Below are 19,459 nucleotides of genomic sequence, written 5' to 3' on the forward strand. Positions count from 1 at the left end.
AAATGAAGATGAGAAAGGGCAGGTGAACTTGCACTACAAATGCCTAACAGTGGCTTTGCAAAATTAACAGTATACTGTCAAAGTATAGAAAACATGGATATTCAGACTTGGAGAACTAGCAACAATTGTTTGACGAAATACACTGGTTTAAAAAATTTTCCACAAGCTCAGTACTTTACGGCATTACTGTTTTCCCCCTATCTCTTTGCAGCTTTAGTCAATCATTTCTGGTTATTCATTGCGACTTTAAAATTACGATACAACAGTTCTCTCTCTAGTTATTCGAATTTGTTGAATGCTGGCCCGCCATTAGTAGTTTTAGTCCCAGTTAATAGTTGTATGGAATAACTTAGGACTGGCCATAATTATTACTACTCAAAAGATTTCGACAATCAAATTGATTACTCAGTCCAGGATGATAGCTGTCGAATTCATCATGTTGTCATTGGACTGTATAGAAATAAACTTAAATTGTGGAGTTTTGCCAATCAGCACTGGACGTACTGCAATTTTCCTCTACAACTTCCTATTTACAAAATAAGGATGGCTGCTATTTCTTACTTAGGATCCTGATGTGCGTTTCCCAATTAATGCTAGAGACTTATAGTTAATAATTCTTTCAGTCAAACCAACTAAATAAGTTATCACAAAGCAGTTAAAAGAGTACATATGAGATCAATCTACTTTTAAAGCAGTTTATCGTTAATATTATTCTCTTTGGTTAACTTTATATTCCATTAGTTTTAACAAACTGTTATATGCATTTTTATCCAAATTACAATCCCTCCCATGAACTTGAGTTTAAAAATGGGTGCAAAGCAGACTTTAAGGAGATCAGAACTGAAGACGTTTGTATATCTTCTCCAGTGAAAACGGCAGAGTAAATACAATTACTGAACTTGAACTTTGAGATATTTAACAAAACTAAGCACTGCTTCATTTTACCATAATTCAATAATTTATTTTTCTTTTGCTGGTCTTAGTTCATATATTTTTCCACTCTGTGTAAGAGAGCAGGACCCAAAATCAGCAAATGCATTCCCTTTAATAACTATCGTAAATGCACTTGGCTTTATTATTTTGTAAGGGGGAAGCAGCAACACAAATCCTTCCAATTGCCCCTTAATTAAATCCTCTCTCAACCCATTTCAAACGAATCCCGAGTGAGGTTTAAGACCCTTATTAAACCGCACACAAACATCCAACAGGCCCGCGGTTCTCACTGAATGTCTGCAACGCTGAGAGTTGGAAGGTGTTGGGAGACCGACTGCCCTCCTGCCCCGGTTGTCCCGGGCCCCAGCTCCCCTCCTCACCTGTGCTGTCACTGGCGGAACGCGCCGGCGAGTTGAGTTTGGGCCGCTTGGCAGACGGCGGTCCATCCAGTAGATTCTCGGCCATTTTATTTCTGGATTTTCTACTTTCCCCCTCCCTTTTTAAGCGCGTTTGGTGTAATAAACATTCGGAAGGCGAGGGAGGGGGGTGGGGTGGAGAGATGGAGACGGAGGCAGCCGCAAGCCGCGTCCCTGGCAGGCCCCGGGGCCTGAGATCACTGCCGGCTCCTCCTCACCCCCACCGCGACACCCCGCGCCGCCATTCCGCACTCCCTCACACCCGGCAACACAATTCACGCCGATCCCCTCCCGCCCCCCGCTCGCCGATATTCACGGTTAAAGAAAAAAAACCCCGATCCTTTTCTCAGAAAAAAAAACAAAAAAAAGAAGAGACGAAGGCGGTCAGTCGGGCCTCATGCCGGGCGGCGGGGCCCAGGCCGGGCCGGGGACTGCCGCCGGGCCGCCGGCGAGGAAAACAATACTTGAGCCGGAGACTCGCTCCGGCCCAGCCGAGGGGACACGGGCTGGAACCCCCTCGCCCGCTCCCCGTCCTCGTCGGCGCTCTGCCCCCGGAGAAAGGCGGCGGGCGCCGCGCGGATTTGACGGCCGGGTGGCTGGGACGCCGGCTGCGGGCTCGGGGGGCTCCGGGGGCGGCGGGCGCAGGTCCCGACGCCGCTCAATTCTTCCCAAATTTTCGGACGAAATTTTCCACCAAAATGGCGGCTGTTGATCTTAAAGTTTTTTTTCCTCCTGACGTTCCGTCCACCGAGGGAGAAGGGGGCGGGGCCACGGGCAGCCGCACGGAGATTGCCGAACGCACCCTCCCCCTCCCCTCGGCGCCGCTCCGGAAAAACCCGAACGTCACCTCGTTCCTGGGGCGGGCCGTCCACCGAGGCAGAAGGGGGCGCGGCCACGGGCAGCCGCACGGAGATTGCCGAACGCACCCTCCCCCTCCCCTCGGCGCCGCTCCGGAAAAACCCGAACGTCGCCTCGGTCTTGGGGCGGGCCGTCCACGTGACGCGCACCCCGCCGGGCCATTGGTCGGCCGCGCGAGGAATGAGGGCGCAGACCCCCGGGGGCGTGCATTACGTCATACGAAAAGCGCTTGATGCCTTGTGGGTGACTCTCAAACGCGCGTGCGCACCTGAGCCCGGGAGTGTGAATGAATTTGCAACGCTGCTGGAGCTCAGAGGTATTCAAAACCAGTGGATTATTGGCCTTCTGCAGTCATTTGCAAACAGTTTTTGGTGAAAGTGGCATAAATACAATGAAATCCATTTGCAACACTGATTTATTATAAAACATCTCGTGTCAGGAACTGATCCTAACGCAATATTTGAGCCAGCCACAAAAAAGGGAGACCAAGACAGGGGGCCAGAGACACCAGGTGCTGGAATCTGGAGCAACGCACAATCGTTGAGGTGTGGGCGCAGGGGTACAAAGGTGAGGCCTTTGCTGAGGACCCCCATCTTCCGTCCTCACTCTCCCCTCCCCCTACCTTGCTCCCATCCGTTTTCCCTCTCTCTTTGTCTGCCTCCATCCATCATTCACCTGCCACAATCTTCCAACTCCACCCCGGCTCACCTCCCCTACCTGGCACTGCCTACCTGTCGTCTTACACCCCTGCTCAATCCACCAATCGCCTCGGAATCCTTGCTTGCCACCCCCCACCCTTCTCTCTGAGCTGGCCATCTCCCCTCTCAGTCCTGATGCAGGGTTTCGACTTGAAACGTCGACGATTCCTTTCCTCCCACGGATGCTGCTCGACCCGCTGAGTTCCTCCAGCAGATTATTTGTTGCTCCAGGTAACCAAAGGTTTGGTCAAAAAGGTAAAAAGCTTAAAGGAAGGAGAGGAAAACCCGAAACATCAACAGATTCTGCCTAAACTGGATTTTGTTTTACTCAGATGTTTAGCATCAACCATATTTTCAGAATTCCAGATAGATCTACTCAAATCAGAAGTACACAAGAGAGACAGAGGATCCACAGAGCCGGTTTAAAACAAAGATGATTTAAAAATCGTTGTCAGAGCAGGAATTTACACGAGATAGCTAGTACAATGTTAATAAGTGGACGAAACAATTAAGCTAGGAAGACACGAGTAGCTGAGTTTTGGTTGAACGCAGATTTACGTGGGTCAGGAGAGAGGAGGCTGACCCGATGAGAGCTCGAGGTGATAACATTTCAGCAGTGAATGAGTTGAGGCTGAGTTGGAACTTGCAGTTTCAGATACAGAGCATCAAAGACATGATCGCAAACAGGTTCCAAAGAGTCTGGGTCAGCTTCAGACAATAACGAGGGTTAGGAATATGGCTGAGCACCCGCGTTTATGCTGGGAACTGATGGCAGAGACCGCCACTTTCCCTATGGTTAGTTGTAAGGCATGTCAATTCATATAACATTGGATTATGATAAATAAAGTGCAACAAATCTGAAACACTAGAGGTCCAAAGAGGTGTTTGTGAATTAGAGCGAAGTGTTATAGTTGAATGATATTGCCAGGGGATAAGAACAGATGAGAAAGTAGGGAAGTACAGATTCTTGGGGACTAAAGAAGTGAACATCACCACTGGCCACCAAGATTACAAACCCTGAAACTGAATATAAAGTGTTAAATTTAGTTCCCAAGAATCTGCCGGTCCCCACTTCTCACATCTCTGTTCTCATCCCCTGGGAGAGAGCATCCATTTCAGATGAGTTCCCAGCTAGTTTCATCTTTATTTAATGAATAATAAGTAAGAGCAGTACCATTGAAACTGTGCAAAAGGAAGTTTGGATTAGAATGGTGATCAATTGTATTGAATGGTGATCAATTGTATTAAATGCTGCAGACAGGTCGAGAAGAATGATGCAGGGTTTTGACCCGAAACATTGACAACTCCCCCACCCCACAGATGATGCTGCTCGACCCGCTGAGTTCCTCCAGCAGACTGTTTGTTGCTCCAGATGCCAGCATCTGCAGTGTCTAGAGTCTCCAATAAGAATGAAGATAGATAATTAATAAAATTAGAGACACAAGGACTGGCACATGATTTTGATAAGGGCTACTTAAATGGAATTTACAAAGACTTTAGATACATTCAGAGGTAATGTTGTGCTCAAGGATTAAATAGGTGAAGGAACTTGGCTCTGAAGTGGCAACTTTCAAGGACAGTTTGGAATAGCTTGATGGTTTTTTAAATGTTCTAATTAACAGTCCAAAAGCTAATTTGATTCAAAAAAATAATAGGAGAACACACTAGTTAAACTTAAGATAACTGATTTAAATAATCTTTGCAAAGTCATCTTTCAAACAATATCCTTTCTGAAGTCCAGAGGTAGCAACTGAAGCACGCTGGAATCCTACAAGGAAGATTCTGATAGATTGATCATGTAACAGGCACTTTTTCAGCAATGTGCAGTCAGATGCATAGGAGATTGCCTCTTCAACTCCAGAACATGCACATGGCTATTGTTTTATACACTTTTCCCACTCAGACAATGAACACAACACTGATGGAGTAAACTAGTGGACTGTATGTCAAAATGGCACACTTAAGAAAACACTCAAGACCATGACAGGAAGTACTTTGTTTTTCTTCTCTATTGAAAGTTTTCCTTGGTAAACTTTCTTCATTTAAGAACCACCCATCTGATCCGACCTATGTGACTCCGTGGTTCACCAACTCTCTCTGAAATGGTATAGCAGTTCAGAGGCAATTTGGGAATGGGCAATAAATCAGGTTAACAAATAAGTAAACAAAATACATTTTCATTGGAGATATAGCAGCATTGCTGATGTGAAATATTTAAGTTCAGAAAGTACCACATTGTAAAAATGTCTGCTCTGGCAGTCAGAAAACTTTTTTGTGCCATAAAACCTGGGCATCATGTCAACAACATACAAATGATTACAGCTGCTAAAGCAAAAGAGTAACACTTAAAGAACCATGCCTTTGGTTTGATTAAATACTGCTAATTACTGGGCTTCAAATTCATGAGCAATTGAGGCCATTGGCTTGATTTGAGTTGATGGCCATGGCTTCAGGAATCAACTATTTTTTTTAAGATTGCCAACAATGATTCATCAAAAATGAAATTGTTCAATGTCCCTTCTGTGTATGAAATACAATGACATATTTCATAGGATGAGAACTTTTGATAAGCTGTACAAGAAAAAGCAATGTTTGTTCACCATGGAACTATGTCACAATAAAAGAAACAGAACCTTTAAGGGAGTGAAGAAATCACTGGGGATGGGGTGTGGGGGCAAAAAGAGACACTCTTCTAGAGGTACTGGAAAAAAAGAACCTCCTTATAATCTTGAGCCCTTCCAGAACTCTGCTGTTGACATTGCAACAGATTTCAAGTTCTGTTCATTCTTCCCCTGTGCTTGTTGACCAACATCAGCTCCTGGTTCTGCAACACATCAAATTTTAATATTCATAATATCTCCTTATTTCTTTATAGCTCTTAAAAGCCTCCAGGATCTCTGAGATGGTTCAATTCCAGCCTCCTGCATATACCTTACTTTAATTCCTCCTCAGTTGTGTTTTCAGCTGCCTGGGTCTTTCTTGCTTTAGAGTGGGAGGAAAAAAATTGGTTGGTAAATAGAAAAGAACAAAGAAATACAAGATAAAGCATTTAAACACAAATGGAGGTATGAGAAAAGTGACTGATCTTGAAATGCATACCAAAGGTCCCTGAAAGTACTTTAAAACGGTGGAAAGAGTGCTTATCTTTATTGGCCAAAGTAGAGAATTTAACATATACACATTAAATTTTTCTTTCCTTTTTTATATTAAAACATTTTTCATTGTACCTGTACCTCACTGTACTGGTGCACATGATAATAAACTTGAAACTCAAAAAAAAATTTAGACAAGTGCAAGGTGATGGGAAGTTGAAGCAGGGTAGGACATACACAGTGAATGGCAGCATCCTGGGGAATGTTGTAGAACAGAGACCTAGGACCTATGTAGTTCCCTAAAACTGGTGGCACAGTTGTACAGGACAGTGAAGGCGGCATATGGCGTGCTTGACTTCATCAGTCAGGGTGCTGAATACAAGAGTTGGGACCTTGTGTTGCAGCTGTACAAGAAGTTGGTGAGACTGCACTTGGAAATATGGTAGAATTCTGGTTGCCATGCTGCAGGAAGGGTAATTAATCTGGAGAGGATGCAGGAAAGATTCACAGGTACATTGTTGGGACTGGAGGGCTCTAGTTACAAGGAGAGACTGGATAGGCTGGGGCTGTTTTCCCTGTGATAAAGGAGGCTGAGGGGTGACCTTATGAGGTTTATATAATCATGAGGGGCATAGACAAGGTGGATGGTCACATTCTTTTTTCCCCCCCAGGGTACAGGAGTCTAAAGACTAGAGGACGCAGGTTTAAAAGGTGAGGGGGCAAAGATTTAAAGTGGACCTGAGGGGTAAGGTTTTGCACACAGCTGTTGGGTAGCTGGAACGAGCTGCCAGAGGAAGTGGTTGAGGTGGGTACAACATGTTTAAAAAGACATTTGAACAGGTACATGGATTGGAAAGGTTTAGAGGGATATGGGCCAAACACGTGACATTAGCATAGATAAGCACCTTGGCTGGCATGCACAAGTTGGGCCAAAGGGCCTATTTGTGTTATATAAATCTATAAGTGCAGAGAAATCATACTTGAATTGTACAAAACACTAATTAGACCACAGCTAGAGTTCAATGCACAGTTCCTGGTGCTGCTTGATCATACCAGAGCACGTACAGTGAAGAGTTACTGGGTGTTGCCCAGGGCAGAGAAGCCGCAAGATTGGTTAAACCTGGGCTTTCTCTGTTCTAGAGATTTCATTAAGATGTACAAAATCATGGAAAGGTGAATGGAAGGACTTATTTCTCTCTTTGGCTGTCAATAGTTAGGGGCAAAGATTTAATGTAATAGGTCAGAGGCTTAGAGGGAAGTTGGAGAAAAAGGTTATAGCCAGTGTGCTGGGGAATCTAGAACTTGCTAAATGAAAAAGGTGGAGAAATGTTAATCTTTCATCCAATTTAAAAACCATGTGAATGACCATTTGATATTCTACCAATCAGAAGGCTCTAAATGAAGAGCTGGGAACTATGATTGGAGTGAATCCATGGATATGATGAGCTGAATGGCCGCCTCCTGGGCCAATCACTTCAATGATTCCAAGCTGCTCCATGAAACCTCCCTCTAACAAGCTGCTGATATTCTTTTCTATCTTAATGCCAACTTTCAAATAAAAATTCTCCAATGAAAATGCCAATTGACACTTTATTGGAGGCACCACATGCATGCAAATATGCACAAGGCAACAACAGAGTACAATTAGGATTGAGAATTGAGGTGTTAAACCAAGATAAAGTTCTCTCAAGTATATGTCAATGAATCCCATTTACCAGCACTTGGTCCTTACCTTCTATGCCTCTCAGAATTTTGTATTCTTCTGTTAAGCACCATACCCCACCCCCCAGCTCCAAGGAAAACAAACCTAATCCATCCAGTCTCTCCTCATTACTTAAACCTTCCATCGTGGGCAGCATTCTGATGAATATCCTCTGCACCCTTTAGTGCAATCACAGCCTTTCTACAGAGTGGGGACCAGAACTGTAGACAATATTCCAGCTGTGCCCTAACCAAAGTTAAGTTGTGCCAAAATCTCATTGCACTTAAATTCGATGCCCCAACTGATGAAGGCAAGCATACTGTATGCCTTCACCACCCTATCTACCTGTGCAGCCACCATCAAGGATCTTTGGACTTGTATACCAAGGTCTCTGTTCAATTAGTCCCAAGGGCCTTTCATTCCTTCCCTTATTTGAACCTCAAAATACAACACCTCACACTTATCAGAATTACATTTTATCTGCCAATGTCCTGCCCAACTTACTAGTTGATCAATATCATTGTAGCCTAATATGACCCTCCTGTTCTTCCTATCTGCAAACTTACTAACCATATGTCACACAATTACATCCAAAACTTTATATAATAAACAGCAAGTGTCCCATCATTGATGGTCACAGGCTTCTAGTCATAAAATCAACCCTCCATCATTATCTCCAATTACCAATCCAGTCTTGGTTCCCATGACTCTTCCATAGAAGACCTTGTCAAAGGCCTTGCTATAGTCCAAATAAACCAAACAACTTCACTGCACTTGCCATTAAATGTTGTTACCTCTTCAAAAAGAAAGTCTGATAGGATCTGCCACCAATAAATTTGTGCTCACTATCCCTCTTAAAATGTAGATTAAACCTGTCCTTCAGAACATTTTCCAATAATTACCCTGCCACTAACATGAAATTAACTGGCCTAAATACCTAGCTCATTCCTACTGCCCTTCTTGAACACACATTTGCTGTCTTCCAGTCATTTGGCACCTCATCTGTGGCCAGCAAAAAATTAAATCTGTCAGAGCCCCACCAATCTCCTCCCTTACCTCCCAAAGCAGTCTGGAAAACATCTCATCAGGCCTCAAAGATATATCCACCTTTATGCCCACTAAGACATCTGCCATCTTTTAAGTCTATGTGCGCTAGAATTTTACCACTTGTGTCCCTAATGGGCTCCACTCTTTTCCTGGTTATCCTCTTGCTCTTAATATAAAGTACCTTGGGATTTACCTTTTCATCTGCTGGTAATAATTGGAGTCTCCTCTTTCCCTCATACTTTCTTTGAGAACCACCCTACACTCTCTTTACTTCCCCCATTTTCAGTGTTCTATACCTACCATTTGTCTCTTTTGTTTAAAAAAAAGCTTGGCTCCCTCAGCATTCAAGGTTCTCTCGGTTTGCCATCCTTGCCTTCACCTTCAAGAGAACACACAAGCCCTGAACTCTATTTCACTTTTCAAAAGAAGTCCTAGTTCCTGAAGGTAGATTCACCTGCAAGTAGCTGCTCCCAGTCCATTTGCCAGGTCCTGTACAATGATATTGAAATTGGTTTTCCCCAAATTCAGACACTTAATTTCCGGACCCATCCTTGCCCCTTTAGGTGTAGATTCAGAGCTTAACAGCATGGAAACAGCTTTCAGCCCAACATGCCAACCAAGACATCTATTCTAGATAGTCCCATTTGCCTGTATGTGGTCCATATTCCTCTAAACCTTGTCTATCCATGTACCTGTCCAAATGTCTTTTAAACAATGCAATTGTACCCACCTCTACAGCTTCCTCTGGCAGCTCATTCCATATACCACCATCCTTTGTGTGGCAACATTTCCCCTCAGGTCCCTTTTAAATCTTTCCCTTCTCACCTTAAATCTATGTCCTCTAGTTTAAGACTCCCTTACCCTGGGAAACAGACTGTGACCAATGACCTTTTCTATGCTCATTTTATATCTCTACAAGGTTCACCCTCAGCCTCCTATGCTCCAGGGAAAACAGTCCCAGCCTATCCAGCCTCTCATTACAACTCCAACCCTCTAATCCCAGGAACATCCTCATGAATCTTTTCTGCACCTTTTGCAGCTCAATGACATCCTTCCTGTAGCTGGGTGACTAGAACTGTGCACTGTACACTACGTGTAGTCTCACCAACGACTAGTACATTTGCAACATGACACCCCGTATCCTGTACTTAATGCTCTCTTTGGATTTAATGCTCTCTTTGGATGGTTGGCTTATTCTACAATAGATATACACAAAGTCTTCATGATTACTTTGAAACTTGAAGTTATGGTCGCCATTCCCAAAGTGCTACCTTATAGAGACTTTATGCACTCATTCAGCTTTATTCCTTAGGATTAGGAATAGCATTGCCCCATTAGACATGAAAAGCTCTCCTGAATGCACTTTAAAATTTCCACCCCATCTAGAACACAAGAAAATGGGAGCAGGAGTAGGCCACTGGGCACCTCAAGCCTGCTGCATGATTCAATATGCTGATGGCTAATCTGTGCTGCCCTCAGCTTCTCTGCTGTGCCAGCTCTCCATTGCCTTCAATTCTTCTATCTTCTAAATATTTACCTCCACTTTAATGATCCGGCCTCCAACACCCTCAGGGACAGAATTCCAGAGAATCAATACTCTAAGAAATTTCTATGCTGCATTTTATATAACCAGTTTTAAATAATCTAATCCTTTCATACCAAAGAAATCCCAGGTAAGATTGAGAAAATCCCCATTACTATTACCCCATTCCTCTTAAATGAGAGTTCAGACCCAGAGTGTCCTCATCGAGCTAGAGTGGATGGTCTTAGAATAAGGGGGTACCAACTTAAGGCTGAGACGTGGAAAAATTTCTTCTGAGGGTTGAGCATCTTTGGAACTCCTTGCCAGAAAGCTGTTTTGAGAGACTGTGTACCCATTTAAGGCTGAAATAGGTCAATTTCTAATCTGTAAGGGAATCAAAAGTTAGAGAGGGAAAGGACTGGAGTGTGGACTTGAATGTCAGATGAGCAATGACCCAATTGAATGGTGGAACAGGCTTGAGGGACAGAATGGCCTCCTCCTGTTCCCACTTCAGACTGTCTTATTTTCTCATTACCATTTGACGATCTCACTGTGCACAAGCAGGCTGCTGCATTTCCTGAGTTACAGCTGTAACTTGTCCTAAAAGTGTCAAAGCCTTAAAAGATGCCATATACAGGAGCCTATTTCATTTCATAATAAATAGGGAAAAAAAAGGATGCTGGAAAAATCATATCTGGCTACATGTGGGGTGAAAAACAAAGTTAACATTTCACATTTTTCCTTTCCTGGGTACCAAGTCTTACTCCAAACTCAATCCTCACCCTAACCCTGCTCCTTCCAAAGACCTCCCACTGCCCACCATGTGGCCTTCATCTCCTATCACCGTACAGTGGAGCTCACTTTTGTTCATTATCGCTAGACACTTGATAGATTTGAGACATCATGGCCTCTTGGGATGTCACCCCCACTTGAATTCCCTTATCCCTGTAAGAGGCTGAGTTGTGGAGAGCTGCAGATATTGCTCATCTGCTGAGCAAAGTTCAGGTTTTGCCAGGACCACTTGGCTCCAGACCCCATTAGAAGCTTCCTCCAAACATAGACCGAAGGGCTTGATTCCAAAAGTGAGGCAAGACTTTGACATTTGGCAAGTGCAGCATCAAGAACAGCCGTGATCTTGTTGGACGGCAGAGCAAGCTTGAGGAGCCAAATGGGCTAATCTTGCTCCTGTTTTATTGAGTCTTGGAGAGATGTAGAATGGAAACAGGCCTTTTGGCCCACTGAGTCTGCATTGACCAGCAAACACCCATTTTTACACTAATCCTACCTGAACACACTTCATTCTCCCCACATTCCAATCAACAACCCCCCCCCCCCCCCAAATTCCCCTACACTAGGGCAATTGACAGTGGCCAATTAACCTAATAACCCCGTCTTTGGGATGTGGGAGGAAACCAGAACACTCAAAACCAACGAAGTCACAAGAAGGATGAGCAAAGTGCACACAGAAAGTAACCAGAGGTCAGGATTGAACCAGGGTTGCTGGGCCTGCGAGGCTTTTACTTGTTGCACCACTGTGCCTTTCTAAACCCCAATAGAGCTGATGGTAGTGGGTATCAAGAGGAAAGCTCTTCAATCAATGAAGTCAAGCCTCAGACATTGGAAGATGTTTGTGGGAGGATGACTATCCCCATCTCTGGACATCACTGCAGGAGGTTCTCAGAGCAGTTTCCAAAGCCCAACTACCCTCAGCTGCTTCATTGATGGCTTCCTTCCCCAAAAGGGGCAGATTAAGATGCAAAGGATCCACAGTGACTTGGCCATTTGGATTCAGAATTGGCTCGCCCCTAGCTGTCGACTGGACATTCTGGCTGGAGGTTTGTGAATAGTGGTGTTCCACAGGGATCCATACTGGGACCTCTGCTATTTGAGATAATATACATGACTCAGATGAAAACATGAATGGGTGGGTTAATAAGTTTGCAGATGAAAAAGATTGGTGGCATTGTGGATAGTATAGAATATTGCCAAAGGATACTGTGGGATGTAGATCAGTTAGTTGCAGATATAGGCAGAGAAATGACAGATGGAATCTGGGCAAATGTGAGGTGTGGCACTTTGGGAGATCAAATGTAAAGGCAAAGTACACAGTTAATGGCAGGACCCTTAACAGTGTTGATGTACAGAGGGATCTTGTGGTCCAAATCCATAGCTCCCTGAAAGTGGCCGCACAAGTCAATAAGATGGTGAAAGATGCTGTGTGGCATGCTTGCCTTTATTAATCAAGGCATTGAGTTCAAGAGTCAGGAAGTTATGTTGCAGCTTAATAAAACTCCAGTTCGGCTGCACCTGGAATATTGCATTCATTTCTGGTCGCCCCATTATAGGAAGGAATGTGGAGGCTAAGGAGGGTGCAGAATAAGTTTACCAGGATGCTGCCTGGAATACAGGGCACGTGCTACAAGTAGAAGTTGGACAAACTAGGGATGCTTTCTCTGAAGTGGCAGAAGCTGAGGGGAGACCTGACAGAAGTTTATAAAATTATGAGAGGCACATCTTTTTTCCCCATGGTCAAAATGTCTAATAGTAGAGGGCATGCATTTAAGCAAGAGAGGGAAAGTTCAAAGGAGATGTGAGGGGCAAGTTTTTTTTAAATGAAAGCAGAGTAGTGGGTGCCTGGAATAGGCTGCCTGGGGTAGTGATGGAGGTAGATATGATAGAGGTGTTTGAGAGGCTCTTAGATATGCACATGAATATGCAGAGAATGGAGGGATATGGACCATGTGCAGGCAGAAAGAATTAGGTGTCATTAGCTTAATAAGTTTGGCACAACATCATGGGTCGAAGGGGCTGTTCTGTGCTGTAGTGTTCTAATGTTCTAAATGTAGACATTCACTGATAATTGTACAATGCTGTATGGTGTTGGCTACTCATCAGAAAATGAAGCAGTCACATGGCAAGACCTGGACACCATTCAGACATTGATTGGTAAGTGACAAGTGGCGTTCATGCCTCAAAAGTGCTGGCAATGCCCTTCTTCAATGATAGCAAATCTATCCACCTAGCTTGATATTCGGTTTAGTTTCCATCAGTCTCTCAGCATCAATAATCTGGGGCTCTCGATTCACCAGAAACTCAATATCACACAAATACTATTGTACAAGACTAGATTCAAGGCTGGGGATTCCATAATGAGTGACTCATCTTCTGACATCTTAAAGCCTTTCCATCACCTACAAGGCACAAGTCAGGAATACGATGAGTATATTCTCCACTGGCCTGGATAAATGAAGCTCCAAAAAACTAAAGCTGCTTAACACTATCCAGTAAGTAGCACAGCAGTGATGCAGTGGCTGCAGTGTGTGTACCACTCATAAGCAGACTATAGCTACTCAGACAGCACATTCCACACCAGCAACCTCTACCCCAAGCTTGCAGAACTGTACTCTGAATTTCATATAACTGCTGTTCTTTCAACATTGTTGGGTCTGAACCCCAAAACTATGGACTGCAGCATTTCCAGATGGCATAGGATCAAGGCTAATGCACAACACAGACATTACAGAAAAAGTTTCCAATACTTCAATTTTTCCATGCAAATCACCTAGAATGAGGTAATTCAAACACCCAGTCAGATATTCACTTTTCCATCAAGGGCCATTGAAAATAATCCTCAAGCATCCTTCTTCAATAGCAGCAAGGAAGGTAGCCCAGTAACAGACTGAATAGATTTCATTTCCTTGAGACATCATCTCAGCTATACACATTATAGAAAATACTACATGTGGCATCTCAAGATCAAAATGCTACCCTCCCCTAATTGAATTTTAGTTGTTATTAAATGCACTCTCTTCCATTGAAGTAAGTGAGCTAAAAGTTAAAACAAAATCTAGAGCAACAAACATAAAATATCAGGGATACTAGAAATCTGAAATAAAAACAGAAAACATTGGAAATTCTAAGGAGGCCAGGCAGCATCTGCAGAGAGAAAAACAGTTAACATTTCAGATCAATGACCTTGCATCAGAACTTTGGCAACAATCAATGTTGTTTCAAACCTTAACTCCTTCCTCAGGACAACTTCAAAGGACAAGGACTGTTTATTCAAGTGCACGTCATTCTATGTCTAAATGGTGTGAGATTACAGAACCCCAGGATGCTGAGGGATCAGGGTGTCTCAGTGTACATTTGTGGAAGGCTAGCATGTAGATACACCAAGTAATTTGGAAAGCATGCAACATTATTGTCTAGGGAAATTATGCTTCAGTTAAACAGGGCATCGATGAGATCACATCTGAAGTACTGTGTACCCTATCAGTCTCCTTATACAAGGATACAAATGTAGAACTAACGTCATCCATTTAAGACCAATGAAGCAAAATGCTGAGGGTGGTGAGTCTACGTAACTTTCCTCCTCAAAAGGAGGGGAATCTTTGAATATTTTTAAGGTGGGGGTAGATAAATATTTGATAACATCAGCTGGATGGGAGCACGAATTGAGATTACAATCACACCTGTCATGATCCATGGGATGTGGGACCGAGTCCACTCCCGCTGCCAATTTGTAGTTTTGCATAACCCCTGAAATTTCAGCTGCATCACATCCATCAGTTTCCTCATTCATTTTGCTAGCTATACAAATCTAATGGATTTGTCAAACATGATTTCCCTTTCATAAACACTTACTTTGCCCAATCCTATTATTTTCTAAGTGCCTTGCCACCATTTCCTTATTAATACACTAAAATCAAGCCAACTACTCTGTAGTTCCACACAAAGGAGCTGGAGGAACTCAGCGGGTCAGGCAGCATCTGTGGAGGGAAATGGACAGGCGACATTTTGTGGGGGAAGGTAGCCAGGGGAAGAGAGAACAAGAGCTGGTGTGTGATGGGTGGATCCAGGTGAGTGGGGGGGGGGGGGGGGGGTGGAAGAGTAGGAATGATGCAAGAAGCTGGGAGGTGACAGGTAGCAGTAACAAGGGGCCGAAGAAGATGGAATCTGACAGGAGGGGACAGTGGCCCATGGAATAAAAGGAAGGTGGTGAGGTGGGAGGAATGTGTGGGTGATGGGCAGATCGGGAGAGTGGGGTAATGGGGGCTGGTGGGATAAGGGGAAAAAAGGGACAGGGGAGTGGTTAACAGAAGTTAGAGATATCAATGTTCCCTCTTTTCTTCTCCCTTTTTGTTTCTTCCCTTTCAAAACCTTGGGATGCAGTCATCAGGTCCAGGAGATTTGTTTTGTCTTTCAGCTCAGTTTTCTCCAATAGTTTTTCTCATCAATGCTAATTTTTTTCACCTCCTCATTCAGTGGACCTGTGATTCTCCATCATTTCCAGGTGTTTTTCTGCATCTGGAATTAGTGGAGAAATGGGCCCTTCAGCCCACCATGTCCATGCCGACCTTTCCCATCCATCTACACTAATCTCATCTGCCTGCATGAGGACTGTATCTGTCTCTGCCTTGCCTATCCAAATACCTCAAGCAATATCGGATGCCACCACCTCCCCTGGTGTGTTTCAGATATCAACCACTGAAAAACTTACCCCTCAAATCCCCTTTAAAACTCCTACCTCTCACCTTAAATTTACAATCTTGCTTTTGATACCCCTAAAATGGGAACAAAATTTTGACTATCTACCCCAACTTTGCCTCAATCTTATATACTTCCATCAGATCACCCCTCAGCCTCCTTTGTTCCAGGGAAAACGAGCCCAGCCTGTCCAATCTCTCTCCATAACTAAAGCCCAATAACCTAGGCAACATGTTGGTGAATCTCCTCTGCACCATCTCCAGTGCCATCACATCCTTCCTACAGTGTGGCGATCAGAACCGCACACAATATTCCAAGTAACCAGTGTTTCATAAAGTTGCAACATAATGTCCCAGTTTTCATTTTCTATTCCTAACTATGCCATAGGTCTTCACCTTATTGACCCATGTTGCCACCTTCAGGGAATCCCAAGGTCTCTGTTCATCAACATTCCTTAGCTCCATACCACTTACTGTGCATGTCCTACCTCTATTTGACTTCCCAAAATGCATCACCTTGCAACTTGTCAGGATTAAATTCCACCTGATCTATATCCTGCTGTAGCCTAAGACAACCTTCCTTGCAATCCACAACTTCGCCAATTACCCTGTCATTTGCAAACTTATGAATCATACCTTCTACATTCACATCCAAGTTGTTAATATATACATAAAACAAAGGTCTCGGCACCGATCCCTGTGATACACCACTGGTCGCAGACCTCTACCACTACCAGGCTCAAGGACAGCTTCTATCCCACTTACAGTTCCCTTATACAATGAGATGGACTCTGACCTCAACCTACCTTGTTGTGACCTTGCACTTCATTGTCTATCTGCACTGCACTTTCTCTGTAGCTGTGACACTTTACTCTGCACTGTTATTGTTTTTACCTGTACTACCTCAATGCGCTTTGTACTAACCCAATGTAACTGCACTGTGTAATGAATTGACCTGTACGGTCGGTATGCAAGACAGGTTTTTCACTGTACCTCAGTACAAGTGACAATAATAAACCAATACCTCCTGCTTCCCATCATCAAGCCAGTTTTGGCTCCAATTAGCCAGCTTGCCTTGGACCCCAAAGTATCTTAAACCTTCTGGACCAGCCTACCATGTTGGACCTTTTCAAACTTCTTATAATCGATATAAACATCTATTGCCCTGCCTCCGATTTCTTTTGTTACCTTCTCAAAAAAACTCAGTCTAATTCGTGAGGTAGAACTTCCCCCCTCACAAAGACATGCTGACTATCCATAATCAATCCCTGCCTTTCCAAATGAACACAAATCCTATCCTTCAGAATTTTCTCCAATAACTTTCCACCACATAAGGATCAGTTAGATCCTCGAAGACAATAAAAATATTTATCTTCTCAGCCATTTCCTTATTTCCCAAGATTAATTTCTCAAGGGATTAATTCCAAGGGTTCCACATTAACTTTTGCTGTTTTTGCCCCCCTTTTTAAAAAGATCTAAAGTGGTCATTACAATGGTAGATGTAGTAGATGACACCTGTGTATTTGGAAAGCAGAGGTTCAATTCAGCGTTAGCTCTTTCAATGAAGCATACAAGAGCAAGTATTTTGCATTAAACATCCAAAGTCAAAGTACCTCTACACCAAACTATTCCAATGCACACCACCTTCCACCCACCGGCAATTAAAGATTCACGATGAGATCAAGCATACAGATCACTTCCTAGATCTCAGGAGCCATCTCAGCAAAGCCCGATAATGATGAAATTCACCAGCACCTCCAGTGAACTAGCAGTTTTTGGCTGTCGAGAGTGAAGAACAAAACTGCAAACTCAGCACTAAGCTTAGAGTGGGTGGCGGCCTTGTGCACTTCAGATATTGACTATCCATAGCTGGGACCTCAAAATATTGAAGTAATGCACTCTTGCAAAATCCTCCAAATCTATTGGCAGTAAATGTAAACCAATAGCAGCAGACCAACTTTCATAGCACTGAAACTCTGATTATCCTCTGCCGACTCTAATGAATGAATCGCGTCATTCACATGCAATCACACTCTCATAACAAGCATGTACCCTGAGCTCTGTCATGGCAAGATGTTACCAAAGGGTCAAAGACAATTCAAGGATGTTCTCAAAGTTTCCTTGGGCAAAAAAAAAGTAACTGGCCTGTGATGTTCAAAATCAGAGGAGTATCTGGGAAGTCACTGAAAACATCTATGACAGGAGCATGTGAAACATGAAATAAAACAGCAGAGCCCACTAAACAACCTGCTCACCTCCATTATCACACACTTCAGACCTTAGTCTGCACCAGTCACAAAACTGGAATGAGGTATTTTACTTATCCCTGACCCTGAGGGATAGCCTGATGAATAAAACTACAAAAGCTCTCTATTTGATTGACTAACCTGTTGAGATTCTCCAGTATCTTCACTTTCTCTCTGTTGATGCTTCATTAGTCAAAAATGTTATCTGAATTCAACCATTACATTAATCTTTGGCTATTTTCCAATAAATATTTCACATTTTTTAAACCAACTGGTGAGCAAAGTTGTTTGACTGAAATGTCTGATTAGTAAAACACTGCTGACTTGAAAGAACTAAAAGAAAGCACTTCTATACTGCACCGAAATGCAGTGTCTCCTCACTCAGGAGAGAATTACCGTCATGGCAAAGACAAAACATTGGGATTGCAGAGATGCAGGTCTGTCTCCATGGCAAGAAGAAACTGCACCAACAACATATTTTTGAATCCACATTTTTATTGCAGTCTGAAGCTATTTCTTTCTGGGCATATCTTTTAGGAAAGCAACTGATCCATGGCTGCTGTCATCCAAAACAAAAAAAAGGCATGGGCTTTTGAAGCAGTTTCTTTCAGATCATTGGCCCACTGCAACAGGTTTACACATTGATTATCAGTTAGGATGCAGGAGGTTCCTCCAGGTTCAATTAAGATCAAATTTACTTTTAAGCATTTACCATTAACTAGGAGAACTGTTTTAACTAGCAGAATCGGGTTTACCTCAAAGAACAGAAATGGGGAAAACCAGTGGTATAGTGTATTAGGAACCTTAAAGGCCTTCAATGTGGTACCAAAAAGGATATAAACAAAATTAGAGCACGTGACAATAGACGAAGGCAATATATGAGTGTTTACCAAGGATCAATCAACAGAAAAACAGCAGGGATGTGTGTTATTGTTAGTTTGGGAGGTTGTGATCAGTGTGGTGGCCCACCTATTCACTTGGATGAGGGGAGCAAGTGTAACATATGGAATGAGAGCAGGAATGCATCTCATTTCTGAGCTTTTTTTTCACATCTTTAATTTACATAATGCATTTTTTTCTCAAGTTTAAATCTACGTGTGGGTATTTATGGAAAACTGCATTGGACAAGCAACTGGAAATGTAACAAAAACACTGCAAATGCTTTAACAATGCTTCTTGCTCATGAGTTCCAATTATGGGGCCTTGAACTGCTGAGAACTGTATTCATAAAGTAACTTTCTGTAGATTTCCAGACCCATCATATGTATGAAGGAATGAAAATATCCTCTATTCTTAACCCAGCATTCATCTTTCCACTTAGACAATGTGCCAGGACATGAACTTCAATATTTGTAACCTTAGTGGTGTTTTAAAACGTACTGATTATGGGAGTTCAGTACTTCATAATGTTTTATGGCAAGTGCATTATATGTAGGAGACAGAAAGGTCTCTCAAATAG

At 43.2% G+C, this 19,459-nt stretch overlaps 1 protein-coding gene across 1 annotated transcript in view; it reads right to left on the reverse strand.

Moving 5' to 3' along the window:
• LOC127573201 (CREB-binding protein-like) overlaps positions 1–1,443 on the reverse strand; it is a 117,744-nt gene extending 116,301 nt beyond the window's left edge. Inside the window, exon 1 of the mRNA XM_052021201.1 lies at positions 1,314–1,443. Within this exon, the coding sequence (XP_051877161.1) occupies positions 1,314–1,398 (85 nt within the window). The 5' untranslated portion in view covers positions 1,399–1,443. The remainder of the gene's footprint in view (positions 1–1,313) is intronic.
• Positions 1,444–19,459: the final 18,016 nt, after the last annotated feature.

This window comes from Pristis pectinata, chromosome 8, assembly GCF_009764475.1.
Source record: "Pristis pectinata isolate sPriPec2 chromosome 8, sPriPec2.1.pri, whole genome shotgun sequence".
Lineage (NCBI taxonomy): Eukaryota > Metazoa > Chordata > Chondrichthyes > Rhinopristiformes > Pristidae > Pristis > Pristis pectinata.